We start from the raw sequence: 25,805 nt of genomic DNA, 5'->3' as shown, positions 1-25,805 counted from the left end.
GGGGCTCTTTGTTTCCCAGCAGTATCCGCATGAAAACCATGGTGGTTTTAACTTACAAGGAGCTGGGGAATTACTAGCAGGATTTTGAGCAGAGGAACAACTTAATCTGACTCACTGCCTTCTTTTTTTTTTTTTTTTTTTTTTTTTTTTTTGACAGTAGAGTTAGACAGTGAGAGAGAGAGACAGAGAGAAAGGTCTTCCTTCTGTTGGTTCACTCCACAAATCGCCACTACGGCCAGCACACCGTGCTGATCTGAAGCCAGGAGCCAGGTGCTTCCTCCTGGTCTCCCATGCGGGTGCAGGGCCTAAGCACCTGGGCCATCCTCCACTGCCTTCCCGGGCCACAGCAGAGAGCTGGACTGGAAGAGGAGCAACTGGGACAGAATCCGGCGCCCCAACCGGGACTAGAACCCGGGGTGCCGGCGCCACAGGCAGAGGATTAGCCTAGTAAGCCATGGCACCAGCCTTCATTTGTTTATTGCATTTGAAAGGCAGAGGGACAGAAAAAGACACGGAGCAGAAATCTCCCATCTGCTGGTTCACTCTTCAAAACACTGCAACAGCCAAGGCTGAAATTCAGTCCCGGGCTCCATGTGGGTGCCAGGGACCCAGCTGCTTCCTCGCAGAGTGGAAGCTGGAATTGGAGTGGAGCCAGGATGGAGACGCAGGTGCTCGGATACGCGATGTGGGCATCCCCAGGGTGTCTTGACAGCTAGGTCCAGAGCAGACGGTTGAGGTAGGGGAGGAGACGTGAGGATGTGGTGGCCGGTGCTCCCCGCATCCAGGCAGCTGGGACGTCCCTGGGGAGGGCTGTTGGAGTGGGATGGGTCCACTGGCGATGTTTTCCTGGTAGAGCCCAAAGTCTCCCTGGGGGGCTGCATGGAGGAGGCGGTAGGAGAAAGTGGCTGAAGGGAATTGCTCAGGGAGCCTTGGAGGGCCGGTCTGGGACTTGCATGCAGGTCACGGTGCCACACCTGGGGACAGTTCTGGGAGCTGGAGCATGTTAGAAGTTGAAAGCACCTTCTGTCCTCAGAGGCCATTGTGTGTGGCACTCCCCCAAGTTCATTGAGCACAGGCCAGCCCTGCCCACCCCTGCCCCCTGCAGGGCAAGTGTGTAAGTGCATGAGTGTGAACAATAAACAAGAATCCCAACCCGTCCTGATAGTGGCTGTATTTTAATGGCTGCCAAAGTCTCCGGCCACCTCCAACCCTGGCCAGCCGCTGGGTTGCCAGGATTCTGCTAATCGTTACAAATTGATACCTAATGAAGTAGGAAACACAGACTCTGTCCCCCGGAAAACGGACTGCCAGGCAGAGTCAGCTCCACCTGCAAGCAATAACCACCGCTTCTTTGTTTCTTTTAGCTGCAGCAGGGCCTTGCTCCACCCCCCCCCCAAAAAAAAAAAAAGAGAGAAAGGAAATTCCTGCCACCCGAGAGCAGAGCCAACCACAGCCTCGGTGACCGATGGCCTCGGTGCCAATTCACAGAAGCCCAGCAGTGGCTCATGTGCCCGGGCTGGGAGTCTGGGTGGCTCCGCCCCACTCTCGCGGTCCTGGTTGGGCACTTTCACTTCTCTGGGCTCTATCTGCCTTGCAGGTGCACTGCTTGTGTCTCACCTTACAAAGAGTACTGTAGGCGGCTGACAGCTTCCGGCTGTGGGTGCCCTCAGGAGGCTCTCCCTCTGCCGCACCCTCTAAGTACAGCCCACAGCTAGTGGTCGAACGGAGCAGGGTACTAGCACCCACCATGGGCTGCCCAAGAGAATATCCAAGGATTCCCCTATCCCCGGAAACCTTGTCTCAACCTTTGCGGTTGGTTGAGGCTCAGACTGACATAAATCAGTGTCTGAGGCAGCCCTGCCCAATCCTCTTTCTCCCTCCCCCAGGTACGCCTTGTTGTCTGAAGATGTTGCCTACCCCACGATACTTCGTCCTCCTTTGGATGTTTCACGGGTGTTACCCCTTCATAAAGAATGGGCAGCCCTGACTCCCTCGGGGCGTCTCTTTTCCAGAAAACCCAACTGACACATCGGGGGCTGGCTGGCTCTTCGTTGGCTGGTCTTGGGTGGCCACGGCTGTGAGTCTGCTGTGCCAGATGTGGCCGTCCGGAGCCAGCCCGCTGGCCCAGGTGTGTTCTCACAGAAAAGGCAGCAGCCGCAGAGAGCAGACAGCATGTAAGCCGTCTTGAGATCTAGGTTTGCCACAGGCACTTGTATCTTCTGTCTCACTTGGTTAGCTACACTAATGTCTCATGGGAAGAAAACCCCACAGTCACATGACACATCACAGCTAAAGGAAGACATGGATTATTGGGTCCGTTATTACACTCTGCCTGCCCCAGGGCCTTTGGGCCAACCACTCTGATGGCAGGCATGCCAGCGCCTGTGCCTTTGCCTATGCATTTTGTCTCCCTAGAGGTCTTTTCTCCCTGCCCTTCAAGATTTGCATCTCACCCAACCTCCCAAGCCTTGCTCCCCTATGAAGTTCATGTGCATGGTCGCTGTTGCTCTCACTGCTGAAACCAAGAGCCTTCGCCGTAATGGTCAAAGGCAGACTCAGAGGCGCTTCTGCCTGGCTCTGCTGTGAGCTTGGACCCAAGAATTAAACTCATGAGAGACACGCACTCAGCTCTCTGGGTGGGAGTCCTCCCATGTAAACGTGCAAATAACGTTCGCACCCACTCCACAGACTTGTCGAGAAGGAAGAAGTAAGTTACTCTGCCTTAAGCATCTGGTGCATCTCTAGCGTGTGATAAGCGGTCAGAAGCCTCAACATAGAAGCTGAAACTGGAGTTGCTAGGAGAAAAAGGTAGGAGATCTTGATGACCTTTTGAGTAGGCAAAGATTTCGCCCTAAGGGTTCAGAAAGCACGAATCATTAAGCAAAACCAGAATAAACCAGCCTTCATTGACAATAAAAAACACCTGCTCACCAAAGTACATCTTTAAGAAAATAAATCGGCAAGTCGTAGACCGAGAGAGAATATTGCCAAACACATATCCGGCACGGGAGCTGCATCTAGATAGGATAAACAAGTGTTGCAGCTGGATAATCCGGACTCAGGCAGCTCCAACAAGACTGGAGCAGACTCTTCAGGCAAGAATACATGCAATCGGCAAATAAACACTTGAAAAGGTGCTCCACGTGGCTTGTCATTAGCGAAGTGCCAATTAAAAGCAGAAACTATGACAGCCACACACCCTGCAGAACAGCTACACTTAGGAGAGCGACACCACCAAATGTGGGTAAAGATACGGAGGGATGGGGTTCTCCCACACTGCTGGCGGGAACAGCAAATGGTCCGCTGGCAAACAGGTTGGCAATTTCTCAAGAAACTAAACACCCATTTATCCTAAGCCCCAGCAGTCTAACTCCTAGGTATTTATCCAGGAGAAATGAAAACAATTATCCATAAAAAGCTTTGGATGCATATGTTCACGGCAGTTCTCTTTGTAACCACCTCCAACTGGAAGCAGTTTAAATATGCACATCCAGGAAAATAAATAAAAATACTCTAGAATACTTGGACAATGAAATATTACTCAACAGTAAAAAAAAAAAAACCAACAGACTACTGATTCATCTGATAACATGCGTGGATCTCTGAGTGAAAGAAGTCTACACCAAAAAAAAAAAAAAGTACATTTTATGCTATCACTTGTATGAAATTCTGGGGTAGGCTCAATGACCTAGGGCCTTGCTTCTGCTCAATGACCTAGGGCAGTACAAATCTAAGAGGTTTGGGGAGCGGAAAGACTTGACCAAGAAGGCAGATGAGGGAACTTCCTGGGGGGATTAAGACTGCTCTGTCCTGAGGTGGGTGTCGGGCCGGTAGCTGAGATGTCAGTCAAGGTACCTTGTCCCATCTCGCAGAGCCTGGGTTTGATCCCAGCTCTGCTCTTGACTCCAGCTTCCTGCTAACGCAGAGCCTGAGAGGTGGCAGTTATGGCTCAAGCAATTGAGTTCCTACCCACTGTGGGTATTTTAGGAGAGAACCCAGGGCCGGCGCTGCGGCACAGTGGGTTAATCCTTGCCTGCGGCGCCGGCATCCGTTATGAGCATTGGTTGTAGTCCTGGCTGCTCCTCTTCCAATCCAGCTCTCTGCTATGGCCTGGGAAAGCAGTAAAAGATGGCCCAAGTGCTTGGGCCCCTGCACCCACATAGGAGACTAGGAGGAAGCTCCTGACTCCTGGCTTCGGATCTGCACAGCTCTGACCATTGCAGCCATTTGGAGAGTGAACCAATGGACGCAAGACCTCTCTGTGTGTCTCTTCCTCTCACTGTCTGTAACTCTAACTCTCAAATAAAATCTTAAAAAAGAAAAAGGAGAGAACCCGTGGATAAGATCTCTCAGATCTCTCTCTCTCTCTCTCTCTCTGTGTGTGTGTGTGTGTGTGTGTCTCCATCCCTCCCTTCTAAATAAAAAAAATGAATGAATGAGTGAGTGAGTGATAGAAGAGGGAGAAGGCAGCTGGGGTCAAACCTGGTCTGGCTTTAGCAAAGGAGACTGAGGAGGCTCACTCCTGCCGTTTACAGCCCTCTGGCATTGCTGGGCTGGTTTGCTGGACAAATGGAGACCCTGTGAGCACGCAGATCCGTGTACTTACAAGACAGCCCCGAGGCTGGCTGGGAACTAACTCAGCATATCTATGAAATCATTTGCCTTTGGAAGAGAAGATGTAAATATTCCCCACTCGGCTGAACAGAATGGCTCCACTGGGCCCCTGCAGACGGTCCTCAAGAACATCCTTTAACTCACTCCAGGAAGATTTGTACGATGGGTTGGCGACAGGTCCAGGGAAAGACGGGGACGTTGACACAATTGAGGGCCTGCCATGCGTCTCACGGGCACGGGCTGAGTGCTTGCACACATACTATCTCCCTCACCCCATAGGTGCCCCCAACAGGGGCCATTGTGTGTGTTGCATGGACAAGTGGCACACAGAGGGTTGTAGGTAAGTCACACATGGGCCATTAAGGGGCCTTCGTGACATGTGGGAGGGACTCTGAGGGCAGTCCCGGCTCAGATGCAAGCCTGCTGGGTGTCCTGGGAGGATGGCTCCCAACCTTCCATCTCCTCATGTGTCAGAAGAGGGTCCGTGCCTTCCTGCTCCGCATCTTTGGGGTGCGGCTGTGATGGCTGAGCCAGCCTGGGGACACTCAGAAGGGGCAGATAGTCACTACTGCTTGTTCTCGACCACGGAGGAAGTGGTGAGGCTAGAGAAACCCAGGGAAGGTACGACACACACCTGGGTCTCATCCCACCCAGGACGGCTGGGCTTGCCACCTGCCGGGTTGGTGATGGAGGGCCAGGCACTCATCCCTCTGCCGAGCCTCCCTCATTGGCACTGACCTCTGCACTTTGTCCCATGCTCACCATCCGCTACCACTCTGGTCTGAGCTGCCTTCATCCCTAACCTGGGCCCTTGGCTTCCAAACTGGTCTCGTGCATTATCTTCGTTTTCCCTGAGAGCCCATTCTCTGCTCTGCAACCTGAGTTATCTCCATAAATCCCAGGGCAGGTATGCTCCAAACCCTGCGATGGCTCTAGGGGGACACTTCTCCTGGGTCTCCTAGGACTTCCCGTGTCTTAGAACTGGAAGTCCTATGTTCTGGGAGCCCCATCAGTCCTAGGGATGATGTCCCCCTGAATGACTCCCATCTTACTCTGAGCTTAAGCCAACATCTTTGCAAAGACCCTACATCACCTGGCCCCCTCCCCCTCTCTGACACTGCTCACCGTCTCATCCCAGCCATCCTGGCCTCCTTGCAGGTGTTCACACACTCCGTTCATGCTCCTACCTCAGGGCCTTTGCATTGACTCTTCTCTCTGCCTAACACACTCTTTCCCAAGTATAGTCATGGCTAGTGCCCTCACTCCTTTCAGAACCTGAGTTACAGTTCTCTTCCCAAGGAGACTTTCTCCTGCCCACTGCAATGTTCTCTGTATCACTCCCAGTATTCCTAGAGCCCCTCTTCTTACTCCCCCCCACTTCTCATTTTCCAATTACTTTGCATAGTTCACTTATTCTGTTTAACCACTTGCCCCCAAGCCCAAGGAGTAAACTCCACAGAGATGTGTGTGCCCATCTGTTTGATTCATGGCTTTGCCTCCAGTGCTAGAGACCACCTGGCACCTAGCAGGTGTTTCAGGAGTGAGTTGGGTCCTGAATCTCATAGTTGGGTGAGAAGAGCTTTGAGTAAACTCGAAGCTGCAAGCCGTGTGCCCAACATAGTGGCACAGGGAGGCACACGTGTGTAGGAGCCTGGGAGACAGCTTCCTTGGCCCCCAGCTGGGAGACTAGAAAGCCAGAGACCTGAAGAGAAAGGCAGGTAAGACTGGAGTGTGAGCTTCCAAGGCTGGAGACCGTGTCTGGGTCATTACATGTACTGTCACAAAGCTCGAGACATATTTGCTGTGGGGATGAGTAAATGGATGAACGGATGGCTGAGTGTTCTAGGAAAAGATAAAAACGTTTGAGAAAGCCCAGATTGGAGAAAGACCAAGATGGGGTTGGGGCGAGGTCCAGGACAAGGGCAGGCAGAGCAGGTGGAGACCTTGTCACTCAAGAGCTGCCTGGGTGTGCAATATCTACACAGTTACCCGTGATAGTAACAGCCTCTGAAGGTAGAGACAGCAGGGCTGGAGCATAGTGGTGCAGCAGGTTGAACTGCTGCTTGCAATGCTGGCGTCCCCTAGGGGGCACTGATTCCAGTCCTGGCCGCTCCCTGCTAATGCACCTGTGAAGGCAGTGGACGATGGTTCAAGTCACTGGGTCCCTGTGCCTCATGTGGGAGATCCCAATGGAGTTCCTGCTTCCTGGCTTTAGCCTGGCCCAGCCATGGCTGCTATGACCATTTGGGAAGTGAACCAGTAGATGGAAGATTCTCTCTCTCTCTCTCTCTTTCTCTCTCTCTCTCTCTCTCTCTCTCTCTCTCTCTCTCCTTCCCTTCCTCCCTGCCTCCCTCCCTCTCCAACACCATCTATCCCTTCACCTTCTGTAATAAGTAAGTAAATAAATATTTTTTAAAAGGTAATAAAAGCAGCTTCTATCTATGAGTGCCAGGTCAGGTTCCAAGTGTTTCTCATGCATCCATAGATAAATCCCCACATCACCTTTCACTTTACTCGTAGCCTTAATGCGGGTCCCATGAGGCAAGGTCTGGGTGTTTGGATGATATTAGAAGGTTCGATCTCAGGGCAGTGAGGCTGAGGGAGAAGGAAAATGAGGCAGGAAAGATCAAAGGTCACTCCTGCGTTGCTCAGCTGACCTCATCAGGTACTCAGCTATGTGGTCTGTCTCTAGTCAAGCTGTTCACAGCCTGGCGCAGAGCGTGGAGGGGAAACACCTCCAACCAGCTTGCTAACCATTAATTGTCGACTTCATGAGTACTCCCCAAACAAAGACACGAGAAGTGCGAGAAGTGTTGGGTATGCCAATCACCCCGATCTACTCATGGCTCGCGGTGTGCATGGACAGAGAGACCACAGTGCCTCCATTGACGTGCACACGTGAAACCTGTCAACAAAATTAATTTATTTGAAAGGCAGAGCAACAAAGAGAAACACAGAGAGAGGGAGGGAGAGACAGAGAAAAAACGGATCACTTGTCCACTGGTTCAGCCCCACCCCTCTACCCCCAAATGGGTACAACAGCCTGGTCTGGGCCAGGTCAAAGCCAGGACCCCAGAATTCCATCTAGCTCTCCTACGTGGGTGCAGGGACCCAAGCACTCAGACCAGGACCATCTTCTACTGCTGTCCCAAGCACACCAGCAGGAAGCTGGGTGGAAAGGGGAGCAACCAGGACTCAAGCCGTCCCTCCAGTGATAAGAGACGCCAGCGACACAGGCAGTGTCTTCATCTGCTGCGCCACAACACTGCTGCCTTGCAAAAGTTTTTTTTTTTTTTTTTTTTAAGTGAACCTTGGCAAGGGGTGGTGGGAGGAGCCAGAGACCCTGCGCTTTGGCTTCCGGAGTGGGACTCTCAGATGGGCGAGAGCTTGTTGCCATGGCAACAGCTGCACTGCAGGAAGCAGATGAGGGTCAAGTTGTTGGATGAGAGGGTTGATGAGATGGATCCCCTATCTCCATCATTATCCTGACTTTCCAGACGGAAGCCTGAAGCACGGAGAACCTGCGTCACTGGCCCAGCCATATGGCCAGCCCGCGGTAAGCCCAATGCCACACTGAAAAGAACTGGGAAGGCTTGGGAGCTGCAGAGGAAGGGTGATGGGGGGCTTAAACCCCTGGAGCAAGATCATGGAAGTCCTGTCAGGATTCTCTGGCCCACCCTGGTCATCCTCTGTCAACCCAAAGACTGACTTATTGGCAGATCATTTTTCTTTCCAGCGCTGGGAGGCAGCAAGAATTGGAGGAGAAATACTTGGTTTTTCTCATCTCCACACTCTCCTCTGTGACACTGGACAACAGGTGCTAACTCTCTGACCCTGCTCCTACCTAATTGGGAGGCCAATGGAACTCATGAATGCTAGCAGGGCCCACCAGTGTTGCCTGCTCCTCAGCTACCCAAGGCTCCCTGCTTCCCCGCCCCCAGGCTCTCTGAGGCTCATCCAGGGGCCTCTCCACACAGAGCTAGTGGGCAGCAGCCCACGGCATGAGCTGGGCTGCCCACCACACTCCAAACAAGGCACCGAGTGAACCACCAGCAGCAAGAAAAATATCCGGCACATCTCTGTTTTGGGAAAGGACACATTTAAGCCCTCCCAATGGCTTTGCATGCCATAGCAATTAGGTACAAGTCATTCGACTCAGTAGGCATGAAATTGGGTTCCCTCCAAGATAGGAAAACAAGTGGGCACCTAGAGAGCCATCTCCCTGCCCTGCCCGACCATTGAAGGAGGTGGTGTGAGACTGGAGGGAGCACTGGAGGCCGAGTCTGGGCTGGCCCAGCTGGGCTAGGGTTAGGAACCCTTTCAGCTTTTGCCTGCACCGACCACACCACGAGGCTTTCATGAGGTGGAAGGAGCCCAGAGAGTGACCATCTCAGGAAGACCACTGAGCCAGGAGTCAGGAGCTTTGAATCTTCTCTTTGGCCTTTTCATGGTGCACTTGGTCTTGCTGAGCCTTGATTTTCTCATCTGTAAAATGGGTCTATTAATACTCATTCTGCTACCTTGTGGGGCCAGACAGGCTCTAAAGCAATCAGGGTCTCCTCCCCCACTCCTTACTAATGAAGACAAACTTGAGACTTGGAGGGGTTCCGGAAACTTCTCTAGGGCACGTGGCCAATGTCAAAGCCAGATATAAACCCAAGCCCCTTCCTGCAGGTGGAGCCCATCACCTCATGGACAGAGCAGGGAGGCCTTGGCTTCGCTCGGCCGGAGGGAGATGCCACAGGTGCAGAGCTGCAGTCCGTGGTCTCGTTCTGTCAGCTGACCTTAGATGAAAGCATCGCTCACGTGGCCAAGAACGGCCTGCGGAATGGCTTCCAGGAGTCCTGGGTTTGGATCCAGAACCATGGGTTCAGATGCCAGCTCTGTCTGTCCGGATTTCCATCCTGGGAGTCCATGCCTGCTGGGAGCCAGCAGCCTTAACCCTCAGCCTGACCCCTTGCGAGCTTCTCTCTCCCACTTGCTGCTGGATTGGTCAGAGTCGCCACAGTCCCAGCGCTTCACCAGGGAGTGAGGCCACTGTGTCTTCTAGAAACCCCTAGAGCCATGCCACACCCTGCCCCCTGGGCACAATGGAGTCATTTTGGACCACTCCTTGCATGTGTACACAGCATAGGGTGATCGACAGGGTGGGGGACGCCCCCAACCCCTGACTTGCAGAAGTGATGTTTGAATCACAAGGAATGGGAGCCGCGCTGGGTCTTGACAAAGGTCACTGTGTCACCTTGTCACCAGAGCGCCTGCAGACCACCTGTCAGTGTGCTCTGACAATAGCTGCCCACGTGGACAAGTAAATAAGCAAACAGGTGGAGAGTGGGGAAACCCAGCCTCAGCTGCCCATCACCTCCTAAACCCCACCGCGGGAGCTGGGCCGGCCAATCTTCAAACACAGCGCCTTCTGTGGCTGCAGCCAGTGTCCTGGGCTTGGGAAAGAATGTGAGCGCTCCATTCTCCAAGCCCTGAACGGGGCGGAGCTCCAGGGGCCTTGGGGTGGGGCTGGCGAGGAACTCTGGGCAGGTCTGGGGTGTGCAGGCCAGGGATGACCTGCAGCAGGTGGACCGCTGGTGGGGCATCAGGGGGCAGGTTCACAACCCATATGTGTGTCTCCAGGTACAACTCTGATCTCTCTCTGTAAACCATAAGCTCCCCACAGACACAGCCCTGGCCTGGCTCATTCTCAGCCTTGTAAGATTCTGTACAATTTTTGGTTTATTTTCACTTTATTTTAAAGTCGGAGAAATCAGGGAGGGGAGAGAGAGAGATTTCATCCGCTGGTTCACTCCCCAGATGCCCGCAACAGCCGGCGCTGGGCCAGGTTGAAGCCCACAGCCAGGAGTTCAGTGCAGGCCTGCATGGGTGGCACAGATCCAAGGACTCGGGCCATCAGCTGCTGGCTCCAAGGGTGCACATGAGCAGGGAGCCTGAACCGGAAGTGGAGCCGAGACTTGTACCCAGCCACTTGGATGTGGCTGTTGTAGCTGTGGGACCGAATGCTCACCCCCGATAAATATTTGTAGAAAGAATGAACGCTGAGTCCTCCCTCAGCTCTGCCGCCATCTGCCCGCCTCTCTGAGCCTCAGTGTTCCAGCCTGTAAATGACCTTGAGGCTCCTTTCCTGTCCTGATGGGGGGGTGGAGGAGGGGCTTTCTGTTTTCCCTTTATCAGACCTGGGAGCCCTGATCAGCACAGGTGGCTGTGGAGGTCTAGTGGGCTAAGCCACCACTCGGGACACCCACATCCATACCGCAGAGCCTGATTCGGGTCCTGGCTGCTCCACACGCTTGGCCCAGCTTCCTGCTACTGCGCCTAGGAGGCAGCAGATGGTGGCTCAAGTACTTAGGTCCCTGCCACCCTACGGGGAGACCCGGATGGAGTTCCAGGCTCCTGGCTTTGACCTGCAGCTGTTGCAGGCATCTGGGGAATAAATCAGTAGATGGAAGATCTCTTTCTTTTTCTGTCCAGCCTCTGTCACTCTGCCCTTAAATAAATAAATAAATAAATATTAAAAATGGCTTCATGGTATGGAAGAGGAAACACAGGGTTGTGGGGGGGGGGGCACTTATCCCTGGACCTCTGACCTGTAACCTCCTCATCTGCTGAGTCGCTTTGGCTACTGTTTTCGGGAAGCTAGAGCGACACCAGTGGGTAGGGTTTCTGAGCCCAAAGAACAAGGGCATCATGGTTTTCTGTGCGCGATGTGCGGAGCAGTGCGCTCAATGCTTCATGGCCCTGGATTCTTCACCAGGATGCTGAGCGCCTGGTACCAGTGCTTGACTCATTTTACAGATGAGTCAAGGAGAGCCCAGAAAGAAGTGAACCCGGGGAGGCCACGCGGGGAGCAAACAGCAGAACTGGGGTGTGTGTGGCAGAGCCCAGGGGCTAAGCCTTTCTGATACCCTTGGTGGCAGAAATGACAGAAGCCAGACATGAATGATGCTCTCTGTCCCTGGGACTCCAGGACTCACATGGAGTTTCTGGAATCTGCACACAAGGGAGAGGATCAGGGACATTAAGTACCTTCTAGTTCAGGCTGGGGGTGGGGGGGTGGGGGCGGGGATTTGCAAGGCAGGGGCCCGTGGTCTTCTTCCAGGGTGTTAAATTGCCTTTTAGGGAGTGTCTTCAGGATCCCCGTCTCCTGCCGAACAGTGTGATGCTTTGCTGTCACCGCTCAGAGTTAACCTTTTAGGCTGTGTCGCATGTGCATCACTGCAGAAGTGACAGGTTTCTTCCTTTACAAAACTGTATTTCATAAAATAAACGTCCTATAAATTTTTAACCGGGAGCTCGCACGATAATTTCATCTTTATTTTTCTTCCTAGCACTGTGCGCTCTCTGACAGTAGATTTATTTTCTTGCTTAGTGTCTGTCTCCCCACACTGCCGGAAATTAATAAGAGGGTTATGCTGGCTTCTGCTAGCCCCTTGGTTGGGGAAGCAGAGCCCACGGGAGGGAAGCCGCGGAAGTGCACAGCCTACAGATCCTACAGACGGCTGAGCCACTCTGGGGTGCGAGGGCTGGGGGAGCCTTTTCCTGGTCCTCATAGTTGCACCGATCTGGGGGCCACGCCAGGAGCTCAGGATGTGCTCATGGATCACCTCCCGAGTGATACTCAGCCTTATTAATAAATGAAATCATTGCCTGCTCTTGCATAGCACATGTTAGGGGCTGAATAGGGAAGCCCCTAAAAACTCAAAATGCTGGCATCCTCACCTCCAGTGCCCTGGATTGTGACTGTGACTGTGAGAGAGGGGATTAACTTATAATGAGCCCGCCAGGGTGGCTCTCAACCAAGGCAACTCATGTCCTGTGAGAGACCAGAGGTGTGTGCACACAGAAGGGAGACCAATTGACGCCCTATCGAGAAGGCAGCCACTTGTAAACCCAGGAGAGGGACCCGGGAGGCCCCACCCCACCAGCACTGCACTCCAGACTTGCAGTCCCCGGAGCAGGGAGGAAATAAAAGCCTGATGTTCCGGCCACCCCGCCCTGTGGTGCACGGTTACAGCATCGCTATTGGTTCCCTTTGCCAAGATGCGGAGGTGAGGCCCATGAAGGGAAGTGATGTGCCCAAGGCTCCAAGACTCCGTAGGTTTCACATTAAAAAAAAAAAAAAACACTCTGGGAGCACCTGGTACCCAAGCCCGACACTTGTCCCGAGCTGACCCCATGCCCAAGCCTTGGTGAGCTTTTGGGGAGTGCTCTCCTCCTAACCCTCCGTGGAGGTCTCACTGTTCTGTCTGTGGGCAGCGGCTCTGCCCGCTGAGCTGGCCCTCCCCCTCTCCTGTGACTGGTAGGCTGGAGAGGGCACATTCTCCTGAGAGCATTTGCCTGTGGACTCCCCATTGTGAGAACGCACCTGCACCGCACCCCTGAAGACAGATCCCACCGTTCCACTCACTTCCTCCACCAGAGAGGTGGGGAGGGCCGAGGTCTCCCAGAGGGGTCTCCAGTGATTCCCTCCCCCAGCCCCATCCTCCACTCTACCTCTAGCCACACACACACACACACACACACACACAGAGAGAGAGAGAGAGAGAGAGAGAGAGAGAGAAAGAGAGAGAGAGAGAGAGAAGGAAGATGATAGAGACACAGGGAGAAGACGGCCATGGCCAAGCCCAGGAGAAAGCTCCCCGCTCTTCTCCAGGGCCCACACCTTCACCTTGAACTTGGACTTCTGGAACCATAAGACAGGACATCCTTGCAGTGTAAGGCACACAGACTGGGGCACTGTGTACTGGGAGACCCAGCAAACACACACACACAGGAATTCACTCCCATCAGCGGGAGCTGGGACCACCACCATCAGATGGGTCCTCGGACACACAGAGGTGGCGGTGACGATGTCACCGTGGGCACACGTACTGCTATGGTTTCGATACGGTTTGTGCCCTCTGAAACGCAGAAATTTGGTTGTCATGGTCTTGAGATCTGGAGTCTTAATTTTTGTTATAGAATTATATATATTTATTTATTTGAGAGACAGAAAGAAACAAGAGTTCCCATTGACTAACACCTCCCAACACACACACACACACAATGTCTACAACAGTCAGGGCTGGGCCAGGCCAAAGCTGGAAGCCAGGAGCCATCCAAGCCTCCCATGAGGGTGGCAGGGACGCAACTACTTGAGCCGTTGCCTGCTGCCTCCCAAGGTGTGCACCAGCAGGAGGCTGGGACTGGGAGCTGAGCAGACCCTCAAACCCAGGCACTTTGATATGGGGTGCCACCATCCCAGCCTCCAGGCCAAACGCTCATCCTCAGAGGTGACTGGGTCCCACCCGGGGGCTCTGCCTCAAGGACTGGATGAATTAATCTGTGTATTGGTAGATTCTTGGGCCATTGCCGAGGCGGCTTGGCCATAAGGGGGAGCCTTCCGAGGCCGGTGTGTGCCATGTCACGGTGCAATGCCTTCTGCCAGGCCACGAAGCAGCATGTGGGCTCTCACCAGGAGCTGAGGTCTCCCAGTCCCCAGAGCCCTGAGCTGAACAACTCTGAGGTCTTTACCATCTGCCTGGCCTTGGGCACTTTGTCAGAGCAATCTACAATGATGGCTCCAGTTCCGCCGGGGACGAAGTCCAGATTCTTGTATGCTGGTGTGAGCACACGCTGTTGGGGTGCACCTGTGTCTGGGTGTTGTATGCACTCAGGTGTGTGAGCCCCTGTGTTTGTTCATTGGCCCACTCTGTGCACACAGTGTTGATAAACAGACCAAAGAAACACGATGGAGCTACATTTGGAGATTAAGGGAGCGTGTAGAACGAGCACTCATTTTACCCTGATGTATCTAGGGAGACTTCCTGGAGGAGGTTCACACTTGAGCTAAAACTGGCTGGCTACAGGGGAGAAACAAGGCCATTGCATGCTAATGTGTAAGGGGTGGAATCGGCGGGGTGCACCTCAAACTACCCACAGGTGGGCTGGCTCCATTCTCCGGAACCCTTGCACCCCTAGCTGCACCTCCGCCACCCCCTCCCCGCACCGAGTCCTTCGTGGCACAGAGGAGAGCAGAGAGGAGACACGGATGCCAAGGAGCTCACACTTTATTTTGTACAGACTGAGCACTGTGGGAGCTCTGCGCCCGCTGCTGACTCTGCCTCTGTGAGCCCCATCTCGTCTTCAGGGTTGGCCGTGCTGGCTGGCTCTGGACTGGCGGCTCCTGGGTGGTGGCGGTGGAGTGGGGGGTGGAGGCCTGGCCGCTCTCTCTGTCCCCAGACAGTTGCGGAGTCACAAGTCTCCAAGGGCAGCTGCACCTGAGGAAGCTGGAAGCAAACGCAGGTCAGCACTGGGATGGAGAACGAACGTGGGTGGGGGGCCTGGGGTGCATTCCTGCAGACCCCCCACCAGGAGGCGTGGCCAAGGGCAGGTGGCAGAAAGAAAACCAAAAAGAGGAAACGCTGGAACACACTTCCTAAAAGGCCCAGGGCCCAGGGGCAGGGCAACCTGCCATGTTTTTGCAACCAGTGGGCACCGAGCTCCTTTGGTGATTGGCCATGTTCTCGGTCCACCCACAGTGTTACTTTCCGTGGGCGGCTGGCACCTTGACTCGCAGCAGAGGGTACTATGGGACCTGCCCCGGAGCTCCCGACCGGGAGAAGGCAGATCTGAGCGTGGAAGGGGTTTGTTTAGGGAGTCGGCACTGCCCCGTGTTGTTCAAAGCTCAGGCGTGGACAGCAGTGGAAGAGGAAGACTTGGGGCATCCATGGGGGAAGGGTGGGAGCTCGAGTTTATACAAAAAAAAAAAAAAAAAGAAGTGGCAGAGACAAGGTTCCATGGGGACTTCTGCTAAGGACTGTGCCCCCGACAGGCGCATGGCCTTTCCTTGGCCTTTCAAAGTGCTCTCCATGTGCCCAGGAGCATAATAATGTAAATGAGTATCAGATCTTTACTCGGTAATTGAGAGCAAGGAGAGGACTGTGTTAAGGCAAATTAATTTGCTCGGCTGCAGCGCGAGCCCGTGTCCGCGGAGGGGGCAATGGCTTTGTGATGGGCTCAGGGCGCTTCTCCAAAGGGACGGGCAGCTCGTTCAGGTCAAGGTGCGGCCGCCTGAGCCTTGAGCTGCCCTGCGCTCTGGGATTCGTGACCCAGGAGGCTTAGGAGGGCTCGTGGGCTGCGGACAGCTCGGCCCTCACTCAGGAAGGCCCCTGGGATGTGCGCCTACAGAGGTGCGTGGCGGATAAAGTCGGGATTCGAGGGGGTTTCGGATCCTGGTTCTGCCCTGACGACTTAGCCTCTTGGACCCTCAGTTTGTCAACCTGTCAAATGGAAATAAATAATGCCAAGGAACTCTTACCACGAGGACTAGACCAGCCTGGTAGATCAAGGGTCTTCCAACCGCTCAAGAAAGATGTTTTACGGGGAGATCTCTGCATGGATTTCAAAATCCTTCTGCACCAGGACCAACTTACCTCCTCATTCCACTTGCTAGGAACTTTGTGCGGTGCACTCGGATACTCAGGGCAACCATTACAGCAACAAATTCTTCCCACCTCCAACCTGAGACGTGTGTCAGGGAGACTGGGGCTGGGGCATCAGGAGGGAGTAGGGGGGCGGAGGGAGAGGCGTTGCTTTGCCCACGTCCTTGCTAGGAGGATTTGCGTTCCATCCTGGCCCCCAGCCCCTCTCCCTGTGAGGGTTGCAGTCAAACAGTTCGTGGCACAGAGAATTGAAAGAGTACCAATGTGGGTCTTAAAACCAAAATCTTTCTTTGTGTGTCAAAGTGTGTCTTTCAGGATTCGCCCTCTGCAGGAAATTTCTGAAGCCCCCTCACATGTGTGTCACGGACGCAATCTCCGTGCGTCGGTGACAGCACTGCCACTATCTCACGCCAGCCCCGCCGTTCTCCAGCCCCAGGGGGAACAGGGTGAGGGAAAGGAGCCCAGCTGGCCCCTCTGCCAGCACTGCCCACCCTGCAGGGCCCTCTCGCTTTCTGACCGGCTGCCTTTTAAAGCGAGCAGGAACCAGGCACCTGGCCAGGGGGCTCGCTCACCACCACCATTTCAGTGAAGATCCCCAAAAGCCCTGGTTTCCAGAGCAATCGGCGGGGACGTGGAAGGCAGTGGCAGCTTCCACTTCCCTCCAGGCTCCCAGCCCAGGGGGCCCCTGCTGCTCTCCGCCCACCCCGCGCCCCGGCCCCAGGAGAACGGGTCGTGGCTACAGCTCCTTACCTGGCCCCGTCCCTACTTCTGCAGATATTTCTTCATAATGCTTTCCACGTCGTCCTCCCTCCGCCCCGGGACCGGCTCCCTGCTCTCGGGGGACGTGCGCTCACCGCCGTCACCCTGGAGGCGCGGGAGTCCCGGGCGGCTCTTGATGCTGTCGGCGCTCTTGTAGGACACGATGGAGCTGGACGAGGAGGATGAGTCCGAGAGGTGGGCGGGGTCCTCCCTGGGCTCCGGGCTCTTCTTCAGGATGGTCTTGATCCCCGAGAGAAAGCTGCGGTCGGCGTCCTCCGTCTCAAAGTGGACGCTGGGGGCCTGGGGGCCGCTTGCCCCGTCTTTGGAGGCTCTGACCAAGGATGTGGAAGCCCCGGGCTTACGGATGGCCGGCAGGAACTCGTCAAAGTCCACTTTGGTCTTGCGTTCGTAGTGCAGGCTGGGGGTCTTCCAGCTGCCCGGGTCGCTGTCCAGCGGCTCCTCCATCAGGTGGGCAAACTGGCGGTTCTGGAAGACCAGGGGCTCCTTGCCCAGGTCAGGACAGCCCGCGTCATCTACGGAGGCCTCCAGGCACCGCCTCCGAGGCCGCAGCGGGGGCGACAAGAGCATGCCCCCGGGTGCCGTGGACGGGCTGAGCCTCCTCCAGGAGCCCGGTCCCGACTCCAGCAGTGCCTCGCAGGAGCTGAACCGTGTCTTCCGCTGCTCTGGGAGCATGGCCGTGCCCTGGGCACCCTCCGAGGGGATGCATCTGAGGCTGGTGGAGCGCAGGAGCCCGGCCGAGGTCCCCGCGGCCCCCTCGGTTTCCAGGGGTGAGATCCCCCCAGCCCTCAGCGACAGGTCACCCTCGTCGCTGCCGGCCCTGCCTCTCCTGAGCGTGGAGGCGCCCGTGGTCTGATAAATGGGCAGCGTGGGCCAGTCCTCCAGGCCCAGCCTGCTCCCTGGGCCTTTCTGGGCTCTCTTCCTCCGAAGTCCTTCCACGAACTCAGAAAGGGCGGCCGAGGGGCTGGGCAGCTTTGCCCTGGGCAACGGGGATGTGTCTGGGCTTCGAGAGGCCAGGGAAGCAGACAGAGCTCCTGGGCGCTCTGTGGCCTTTCTCTGGGCACCCACCCCTTCGCCATCCCCAAAGTGGCAGGACTTGTGCCGACGCACGGAGCCGGGAGACAGGGAGGTCTCCCCGGGGGTCTTGCCGCGGTCGTCCCAGGCTCTGCTCAGCGCCGACGCCGGCCGGGGCCTCTCTGCATCTCCAGCCTCCTCGCTCATCCTGTGCCAGGAAGAGAAGTGCAGGTAGTAGGAACTGTGCGAGTCACACGGGAGCCATGCAAGCGGCGTGAGAGGGGCTAGGCACGGTCGCTACTATTATTTCTCTTTGGAAAGGCGGTTGGTCCGTGCTGCACTCTCAAATGAACCGTGTGATTTAATGTGCGGATTCAAGCCATGTAAATGGTTTCTTGTTGCTTTCTGAAATGCAATTTCTGCCTATAATTAAACCCCGCTAAGTACATCTGAGTAGATTAAAACTGCAGCCAGGAATGGATGACTGAGATTTATGAGCCATTATATCTGACTCGACATGACCCGCCATCCGGGAGGCACTGCACAGACAGGCGTTTGCTTCTCCAGGACTCAAGGGGGAGGGGCGGGGCAGTGGTGGGCCTTTATTTATCTAGGGCCAAGCCCCCAGGATGGTCCCAGCCTGCCAGGGCTTCAGAGAATCAGTGACCCAAATACAAGGGCACTTGAGAAGTCCCTGGACACATGGAATTAAAGGTACAAGTATATTTGGATGCAAAAAGAACCCACTGTGTGTACCAGCAGCTTTCCAAAAGGGTGCAAAAAAATCTACACGATGAAAAACACTGCTTATTGATTTCAAAAAAAATTTTACCACCCTGGTTGCTTCAGAGTCGGGGCTGCGGTGGAAACGCCAATGGGGAAGACCCGCACCACATCCGCTGTGGGGCTGCATGGGAGAGGAGAGGCGGTTTCCGTTCTGGGCTTTCCTGGCACCCGGAGCTCACAGGCGCTGAGCCGCAAACCCGCGGAGGCTTGTAGTAGGGTGGAATTACCGACAGCAAGAAAGGGCGTCCTTTGGCAGGGAGACACTGGACTCCCTTGGCCTCTCCTGCACCAAATAAAATCCATTTGCCCTCCCTCCAAGAGCCACCAGCCTCTTCCCACCTGCCTGCCCACCCCCCCCCCCAACAGAGTCCTCACTCCTGGGCGATTTGGCAGGAGACATGCCTGGCTCCTGGGCTTCTGCCTCCTGGACAGGAAGGGCCGCGGGGATTCTGGAGCCAGGCTTTGAGGGGGCTTCCTGCTCACCCAGACGGGGGTCACCACTGCACTGCTGTCCCCCCGTCCCGTGCACCTCCACGGAGCTATCTGGAGGAGGAGAACCAACTGCACCCACCCAGGAGGTTTCCGCACCTGGGAAGGAAGCCTCAGCCACGCCAGAGGCCCCTGGAAGGGACTCCCTGGGTGAGCGGGGATTAGTGCCCTATGGATGAGAGCTTCCTGACACCCTCTCCTTTCTGGTTTCTAAGACTTTTTATTGATTGATTGGTTGATTGATTTAGAGAGAGAGAAAACTCTTCTGTCTGCTGGTCCACTCCCCCCAAATGCCCACAACAGTCAGGGCTGGACCAGGTCAGAGTTGGAAGCTGGGAACTCAGTCGAGGTCTCAGAAACCCAATTCCTTGAGCAGTCATCACTGCCTCCCCGCCCAGGTCTGCACTGGCTGGAGGCAACAGCAGGAGCGGGAGCCAGGAATCGAACCCCGGACACTCTGCTGTGGACTGCGGAGGTCTTCACTGATGGGCTGAGCCCTCGCCTCCCCCCTCCTCCTCTCTGCCATGAGTACAGGATGAGGAGACGCCGTCTGGAGCCAGATACCGCGTCTGTGAGCACCTGGATTCTGCACTTCCCGGCTCTACACTGCTGTCCTCGGCGCTCTCATCAGAGCAGTGTGAGTGGACTGCAGCGCACAGCAGGACACTGCCTGCCTACTCCAGGCCCCTGAGCCTGCAGCTGAAACCACCACACAGAACCGTCCTTGGGGGATGGCAGGTGCTCCCCTGCCCAGGCCCTCAGGGAGGTGGCCATGGCCATGCTGGGCCCTGCTAAAGGGCTTCATGAGGAGGGGGCACTTGCTGCCCCCTCGGCCTGACTCCTCTCTGGTGGGAGCACTCTACCTCGCAGTGCGGTAGTTAGGTGAGTGAGTAAAGTCCCTGATGCCACAATTACCCAGACCACAGTTAACGGCTGAGATGAATAATTAATAATCAATTATTAATGGCTATCCATCACCTATCATTAACAATTAATGGTGATCATTATCGCTGGAACTCATCTCTGGCTCTCCCAGGACTTAACCCCACCCCTGGACCCCATGGAAACCTCAGGTGAAGTTCGAAGAGGGATGCACGGAAGAGTGACCGTGACCTTGGCTACAACAGAAGCCACCGCGACTTCCTGGAGCAGCTGCCTCCCCTGCCATTTCCTGCCTGTCACCTTCTGTCCCCATCACAGCTGGACACGGGTGGGGAGAGGAGCTGCAGGGCTCCCTGGTGATGACCTGGAGGTGTGTCTGTCTCCATCACGGCTTTGGGACCGCTCCCCTGATCCACGGCGAGATGGTATTCACACACCTGCATGTTTTTTTTTTTTTCTTTTAATAAACAGCTTGGGTCTGCCTGGGGGCAGGGGTGTTGCAGCAGAGCTGACAAAAGTCATTTCTGCCATCCTGGTTCTGGAAGGAGGCGGCCGTGACGGATGCGTCTCGGGTACTCAGTCTCCCCCATTGCCGCCAGGCGGGGGTGATGGAGGCATCAGGGGCACCTGTGGCCCGATCGCCCTGGCTTTCTGCCATCCTGCTCATCCCAGCTCCCCATGCCACTGGTGGCTGCAGAGGCCAGGCCAGGACTTGGGGAGGGGGAGGAAGGGGAAGTCGCAGGGAGAGGAGGCGGGCGGTGGCGGGAGGATGAGCCCAGGACACAGGAACGAAAAGGGCGAAGGCAGGGAGGTGAGGAACTCAGATCACGAGGCGCAGCTGGCAGGAGCTGCTGACTCTGCTTCCTGCATCCTCCGAGTCAGCACTGAACTTGGCCTGCAGGAGGCGCTCAGTAGGTGATGCTGGATTCCATCAAAAGAGGAGACAATGAAGGAAGAACACGGAGGTGTGGAAAGGAGAGGATGGGTAGAGGGTGAAAGGAAGGGAGGCAGAGCCCCTAAGACAGCAGTGGTGGTGTGAACAGGAGAGGGAGGTGGGGAGGAGGAGGAAGGGGCAGGAGGTGGTGACAGAGGAGGTGAAGGAAGGAGGAGACGGAGGGGCAAAGGAGGGGTGTGGGAGGGGCGGTCACAGGTGCAACAGAGGACCATCTACGCTCATCTTTGGCAGAAGTTGGGACAGCCCGGGGGGCAGAGAAGCTGCCAGCAGGACGGGGCTGGGAGGCTGCCTGGAGGCCCCAAGCCAAGAATGCTGTGTCCTAGGTACAGAGGTCATGGGCTCCCCCCACCCCCTGAATGGCCCCAGAGCTGTCAGTGCCAGGAGAGACCTGCCCGCCTTCTGCATGCCCCACCTGGCGCAATGGATGTCATAGGTGGGAAACCAATGTGTCCCAGTAGAGTCACTCAGGCGCCAGTCTGGCTGCAGGGGGTGAGGGGGTGTGGGAGGCAGGTGGGAGGGGTGGGGGAGCAGGGACCTGGTGTCTTGGGATTGGGGCGGGGTGAAGACCCACTTTTCTAGAATGGTCTGGTGCTTTGGAAGCCCCAGCTGGGGAGCTTTAAACAGGAACACAAGCCATAGGGTGCAGACTCCTGGGGAGCCGGAGAGAAGAGGGGCGGGGTCAGCAATGCAGGCAATGCTAGATCGACAGTGAACCATGGAGTGCATGCAGTGGAAGGTGGATGAGGTGGGGACGGGAGGAACTGGAGCCGGGCACACAGCCTTGCTGGAGGAGGTTGCTCTGAGTCCAGCTTTGGCAGAGGGCTAGGATCGGGTGGTGGTGATGGGGAGAGAAAGAGACGCTAAGCAGGGCAGGAAGATTCCTCCCACCAGCTGTTGGCTTATTTTCAACGTGCAATACCCTCGACAAGCAAGGGCTGGGATCGGGACTTCCCAGGCAAGGAGACTGGGGCTGGGAAACATCGCCCAGCCAGGAAGGAAGATTGAGCGCAGGGAGGATGCCTCCCCCCAACCCCCGAGTGGGGGACATCCAAGGAAGCAGGCTGCACAGACAGTCGGGGGGGGGGGATGCGAGCACCATCCCTAAGCCTGGTCACTCCTGCCTTGAAGGCACAGAGATATGAGTCAGGGAATAGAGCTGTAAGTATGCCATATTCACTGTAATAACTTTTTATGAGACAAGAGAACTCCCAAGTCTGGCTCGCTCTTCTTGCTGCTGCTTAACTAGGACTCGCTGAGTCCTTGACATTTGTAGAAACCAACCCTGCGAGCTGTCCCCAGGGCTCACCTGCCCACATGCCGCCCGTGGCCAGCAGTGTTGGCTCTGGCCTCGCCACACATGCTCGCTGGCTGCCGGGAACCAGGACCAGCGCTTTACAGTGGCGACCAGAGACTAGGAGAGGCCGGCGGGTAGGGGGATGGAGAAAGGTTAGACGTGGCAAGCAAAATGCAGTGAGACAGGACTCAGCTCCAGGGTTCCAAAGCATAACAGGGCCGCTCCAGCCTGCAGCAATTTACTATCCATTTCTAAACGACTGGGAGACGCTGAAGGCTCCCAGCCCCCAGAAACGACTACCGCTACAGGAGCTGCAAATGCTGAGAGCCTTGCTTTGATCATTACGCATGGTGCAGGTGGTACACGTGGATCCCGCTAGTGCACTGCATCCCATAACCATGGACTACCATGTGTCAATTAAGAACAGTGGATTACCCAGCTCCATCCACCATCCCCCTAAAACCCATTTCAATGGGGGACAGAAGAGAATAAGAGGATCCCTCTAATTTAAAAGGAACTAAAGACGAATGCGAGAAGGGTTAAGGGTACTTACTATCCAACTTGTAAATCTAATATGGCTATAAAATAAAGTCCTTAAAAGAGAGAGAATATGACGGGGAGAGAGAGAGAGAGAGAGAGAGAGAGACTCAAGAGCTTCTTTTTACAAAATCCAGTGACATGAGACATTTTTAGAACACGTTTAGGGTAGTATGAATGTCTGGATCAGAGACCATGTTAGGGACTTGTTAAAGTCGTTAGGTGCCACAGTGGTGCCACAGTGAGGAGACGTCCCTCTTCACAGGAGAAAGGGTGAAATTATTTCAGAGGAAGAGGGGTGGTGTTTGCAACTTCTTTTTCCCATTGGTTGGAAAGGAAAAGAGAAAATGTGCTGAGATATATACCAGGGTGGGGGGATAAAAAATGAAGTCAGTGTGGAAAAATGCTAGCAACTGCCAAATTCAGGTAAAGGCCGCAGACAGAGTTCACAGGCCCAGACACCTTTGGGGGGGGGGGGTGAGGAGGGGAGAGGGTGAGAGGGGAGGGGGAGGAGGTAAAAAAGAAGAAAGAATCTGGCACTTTAGGCAGCAGTCTGGGGAACCTTCGTTCTAAATTTTTTAATTTACCTTTGTTTATTTGAAGGACAGAGAAAGACACAGGGAGAGAGACACAGCAGGACCAGTCCGATGGGCAGACGCACATCTGCCAGGTGCTGCTGGGAGCCGGGAAGTCAAGCCAGGTCTCCCTGGCAGGTGCAGGGACCCACGGACATGAGGAGCTATCACTGCTGCCTCCCAGGGTGCCACTGCTCTACATTGAACAAAAGCAGACAAACATTTTCACCTGCCTTCGAAGTCCAGCCCAGATGTGGCCTCCAGCAGAAATCCCTTGCCTGCCTCCCAGGCTGGGCCGGGGGCCTTTCCTGGTTCCCACAGCCCCCCTGGGTTTCCCCATCACTCTGTACTATAATCAGTGTTTACTTATTTGCATCTCCCAACGAGATAAGCAGTTTCTGAACCAGACCAGATCTGAATCTTCCTTCTGCGAGTCCCGAGTCCCAGCACCAGGAAGTGCACTTCAGGGGGTGGACTTGGGTGCAGCAGCAGCAGCTTACAGTGCCACTCGTGACACCTGCATCCTGTGTCAGAGAGCCTGGTTCAAGTCCTGGCACCTCTACTTTTCACCCACTTTCCTGTATGCCCTGGGAGGCAGCAGGCGATGGCACAAGGACTCAGGTCCCTGCCACACGGGAGACCCAGATGGATTTCCAGGCTCTTGGCTTCATGACGGCCAAGCCCAGGCTGTTGAGGGCATTTGGGGAGTGAACCAGTGGACAGAAGATCTCCGTCTATTTGTCTACGTGTCTTTCTGTCTCTGTCTCTGTCTCTGTCTGTCTCTCTCTGCCTTTCAAATAAAATGAAGATAAATAAATAAATAATTCAAAAAGAAGTGAGCCTTAAGGAAGTTTCGTAGAATTAAACAAAAACAAACAAAGGAGTAGAATTGCAGACAGACTAAACAAAAGGTTCCATTTGCCTCTTCTGGGCCAATTTATTCAAACCCCAATAACCCTTCTCTGGGCTTGAAACCAGTAGATTCAATATCAGCTTCCAGAATGCAACCCAGAGTGAATTCTATCTCTAAACTCCAACCAAAAACCTGGCTCACTTCTATAGGATGTTCTCAAGTTCCAGAGTGGTCTAGAGTGTCAGAGAGAGAGAACTGGAATCCCACCTAGTTTGAACCAGAGAAAGACATACAAGAATGAATCAGTAGAACAGAGACTGGAGAAAGACACATGTAGATACGATCACTTGATTTGTGACAAAAATACCACCATTGTAGGATGTGGGAAAATATTATTTCTCTAAAGTATACGCGCTGGGCCGACTGGGTACTGATATGGAAAACAATGAATCTTAACCCCTGCCTCACACCATAAATAAATATCAATTCCCAATGTGTTATCTAGATATGAATTGTAGATCGATTCCGTGTCTCCAACAAACACAATGGAATTCTTTCATGAAAATAGGCAAAGAAATCTTCGACAGGATATGAAAAGCACCAAACAGAGAGGAAAAAACATATGTATAAACTGGGAAACAGTAAAATCGAGATCTGTTTATCAAAATAAACCAATATGAGAGTAAAAAAGATAGAGTGCATCCAACATACCCTAAAAAGCACTTTTATCTACAGTACATAAAGAACTCCTACTAACCCATACCAAAGGAACAGCCAAAGGGAAAAAATAATGAGTATAAGACTTTATCAGAGGCTTCGCAAATGAAGACACGAGCACATGGAAAGATTTATCTGGGAGGTGCACACTCGGATGAAAAATCGAATATTTCTATTCACTGCAAGAGCTAAAACATTTAAAAATTGCAAACCCAGGTGGTGGCAAGAAGGTCGAGTAACTGGAACATTTATTTATTGCAAGTGGGAGTATACACTGGAATAACCATTTTGCTAGTGTTTACTAACGCCGTTCTACTCCTGGGTATACACCCAGCAGAAATCTGTGTATTCGTCTAACGAAAGATGTCAGCATGACTGCTCAAAGAAGCCCTATTCATAATAGTGCTGAACTGGAAACAACCCAAATGTCTACTAAAAATAAGACAAATCAGTCATTCTTTCATAGTCACGCAACGGAGTGTTACAGACTAGGGTTTCCCAAGGGTGACGTCAAGGACAATTTGGGACAGCTGATTCTGTGTGGCCTGCTTTGTGCACTGCAGGAGGTGAGGCAGCATCCCTGGCCTCTACCAATTCGGTGACATATCCCCCAGAATGTCTCCAGACATCTCGAAATGTGCCCTGGGCAAGGGTGGGGTGAGGGAGAGGGGCGGAGGTACACACTCATCACCACTTGAGAACCACTGTTGCAAACTACAGAACAAGGAGAATGGGTGGATCGGTGCTACAATGAAACTACAGGAAAGAACCTCACAAACTTAATATTGAAAGGAGGAAGCCAGACACAAAAGAAAACAGATTTCTACAGAGCGCAAAAAGAGATCTAATCTGGGGTGTTAGAAATCGGGATGGTTCCGGT

At 54.4% G+C, this 25,805-nt stretch overlaps 1 protein-coding gene across 4 annotated transcripts in view; it reads right to left on the bottom strand.

Moving 5' to 3' along the window:
• Positions 1–14,654: 14,654 nt before the first annotated feature.
• The window catches only part of MYO18B (myosin XVIIIB), a 258,865-nt gene continuing 247,714 nt past the window's right edge, over positions 14,655–25,805 (bottom strand). For all 4 annotated transcript variants that reach the window (XM_089322921.1, XM_089322923.1, XM_089322922.1 and 1 more), the window contains 2 exons: positions 16,797–18,045; positions 14,655–14,891 (listed from right to left, as the gene is read on the bottom strand). In XM_089322921.1, the coding sequence (XP_089179047.1) occupies positions 16,809–18,045 (1,237 nt within the window). In that variant the 3' untranslated portion in view covers positions 14,655–14,891; positions 16,797–16,808. The remainder of the gene's footprint in view (positions 14,892–16,796; positions 18,046–25,805) is intronic.

This window comes from Oryctolagus cuniculus, chromosome 21 (assembly GCF_051225735.1).
Source record: "Oryctolagus cuniculus isolate XC-2025 breed Fujian yellow rabbit chromosome 21, ASM5122573v1, whole genome shotgun sequence".
Taxonomy (NCBI): Eukaryota; Metazoa; Chordata; class Mammalia; order Lagomorpha; family Leporidae; genus Oryctolagus; species Oryctolagus cuniculus.
The sequence above is the reverse complement of the archived record's forward strand: the minus strand, read 5'-3'. Positions and strand labels throughout refer to the sequence as shown.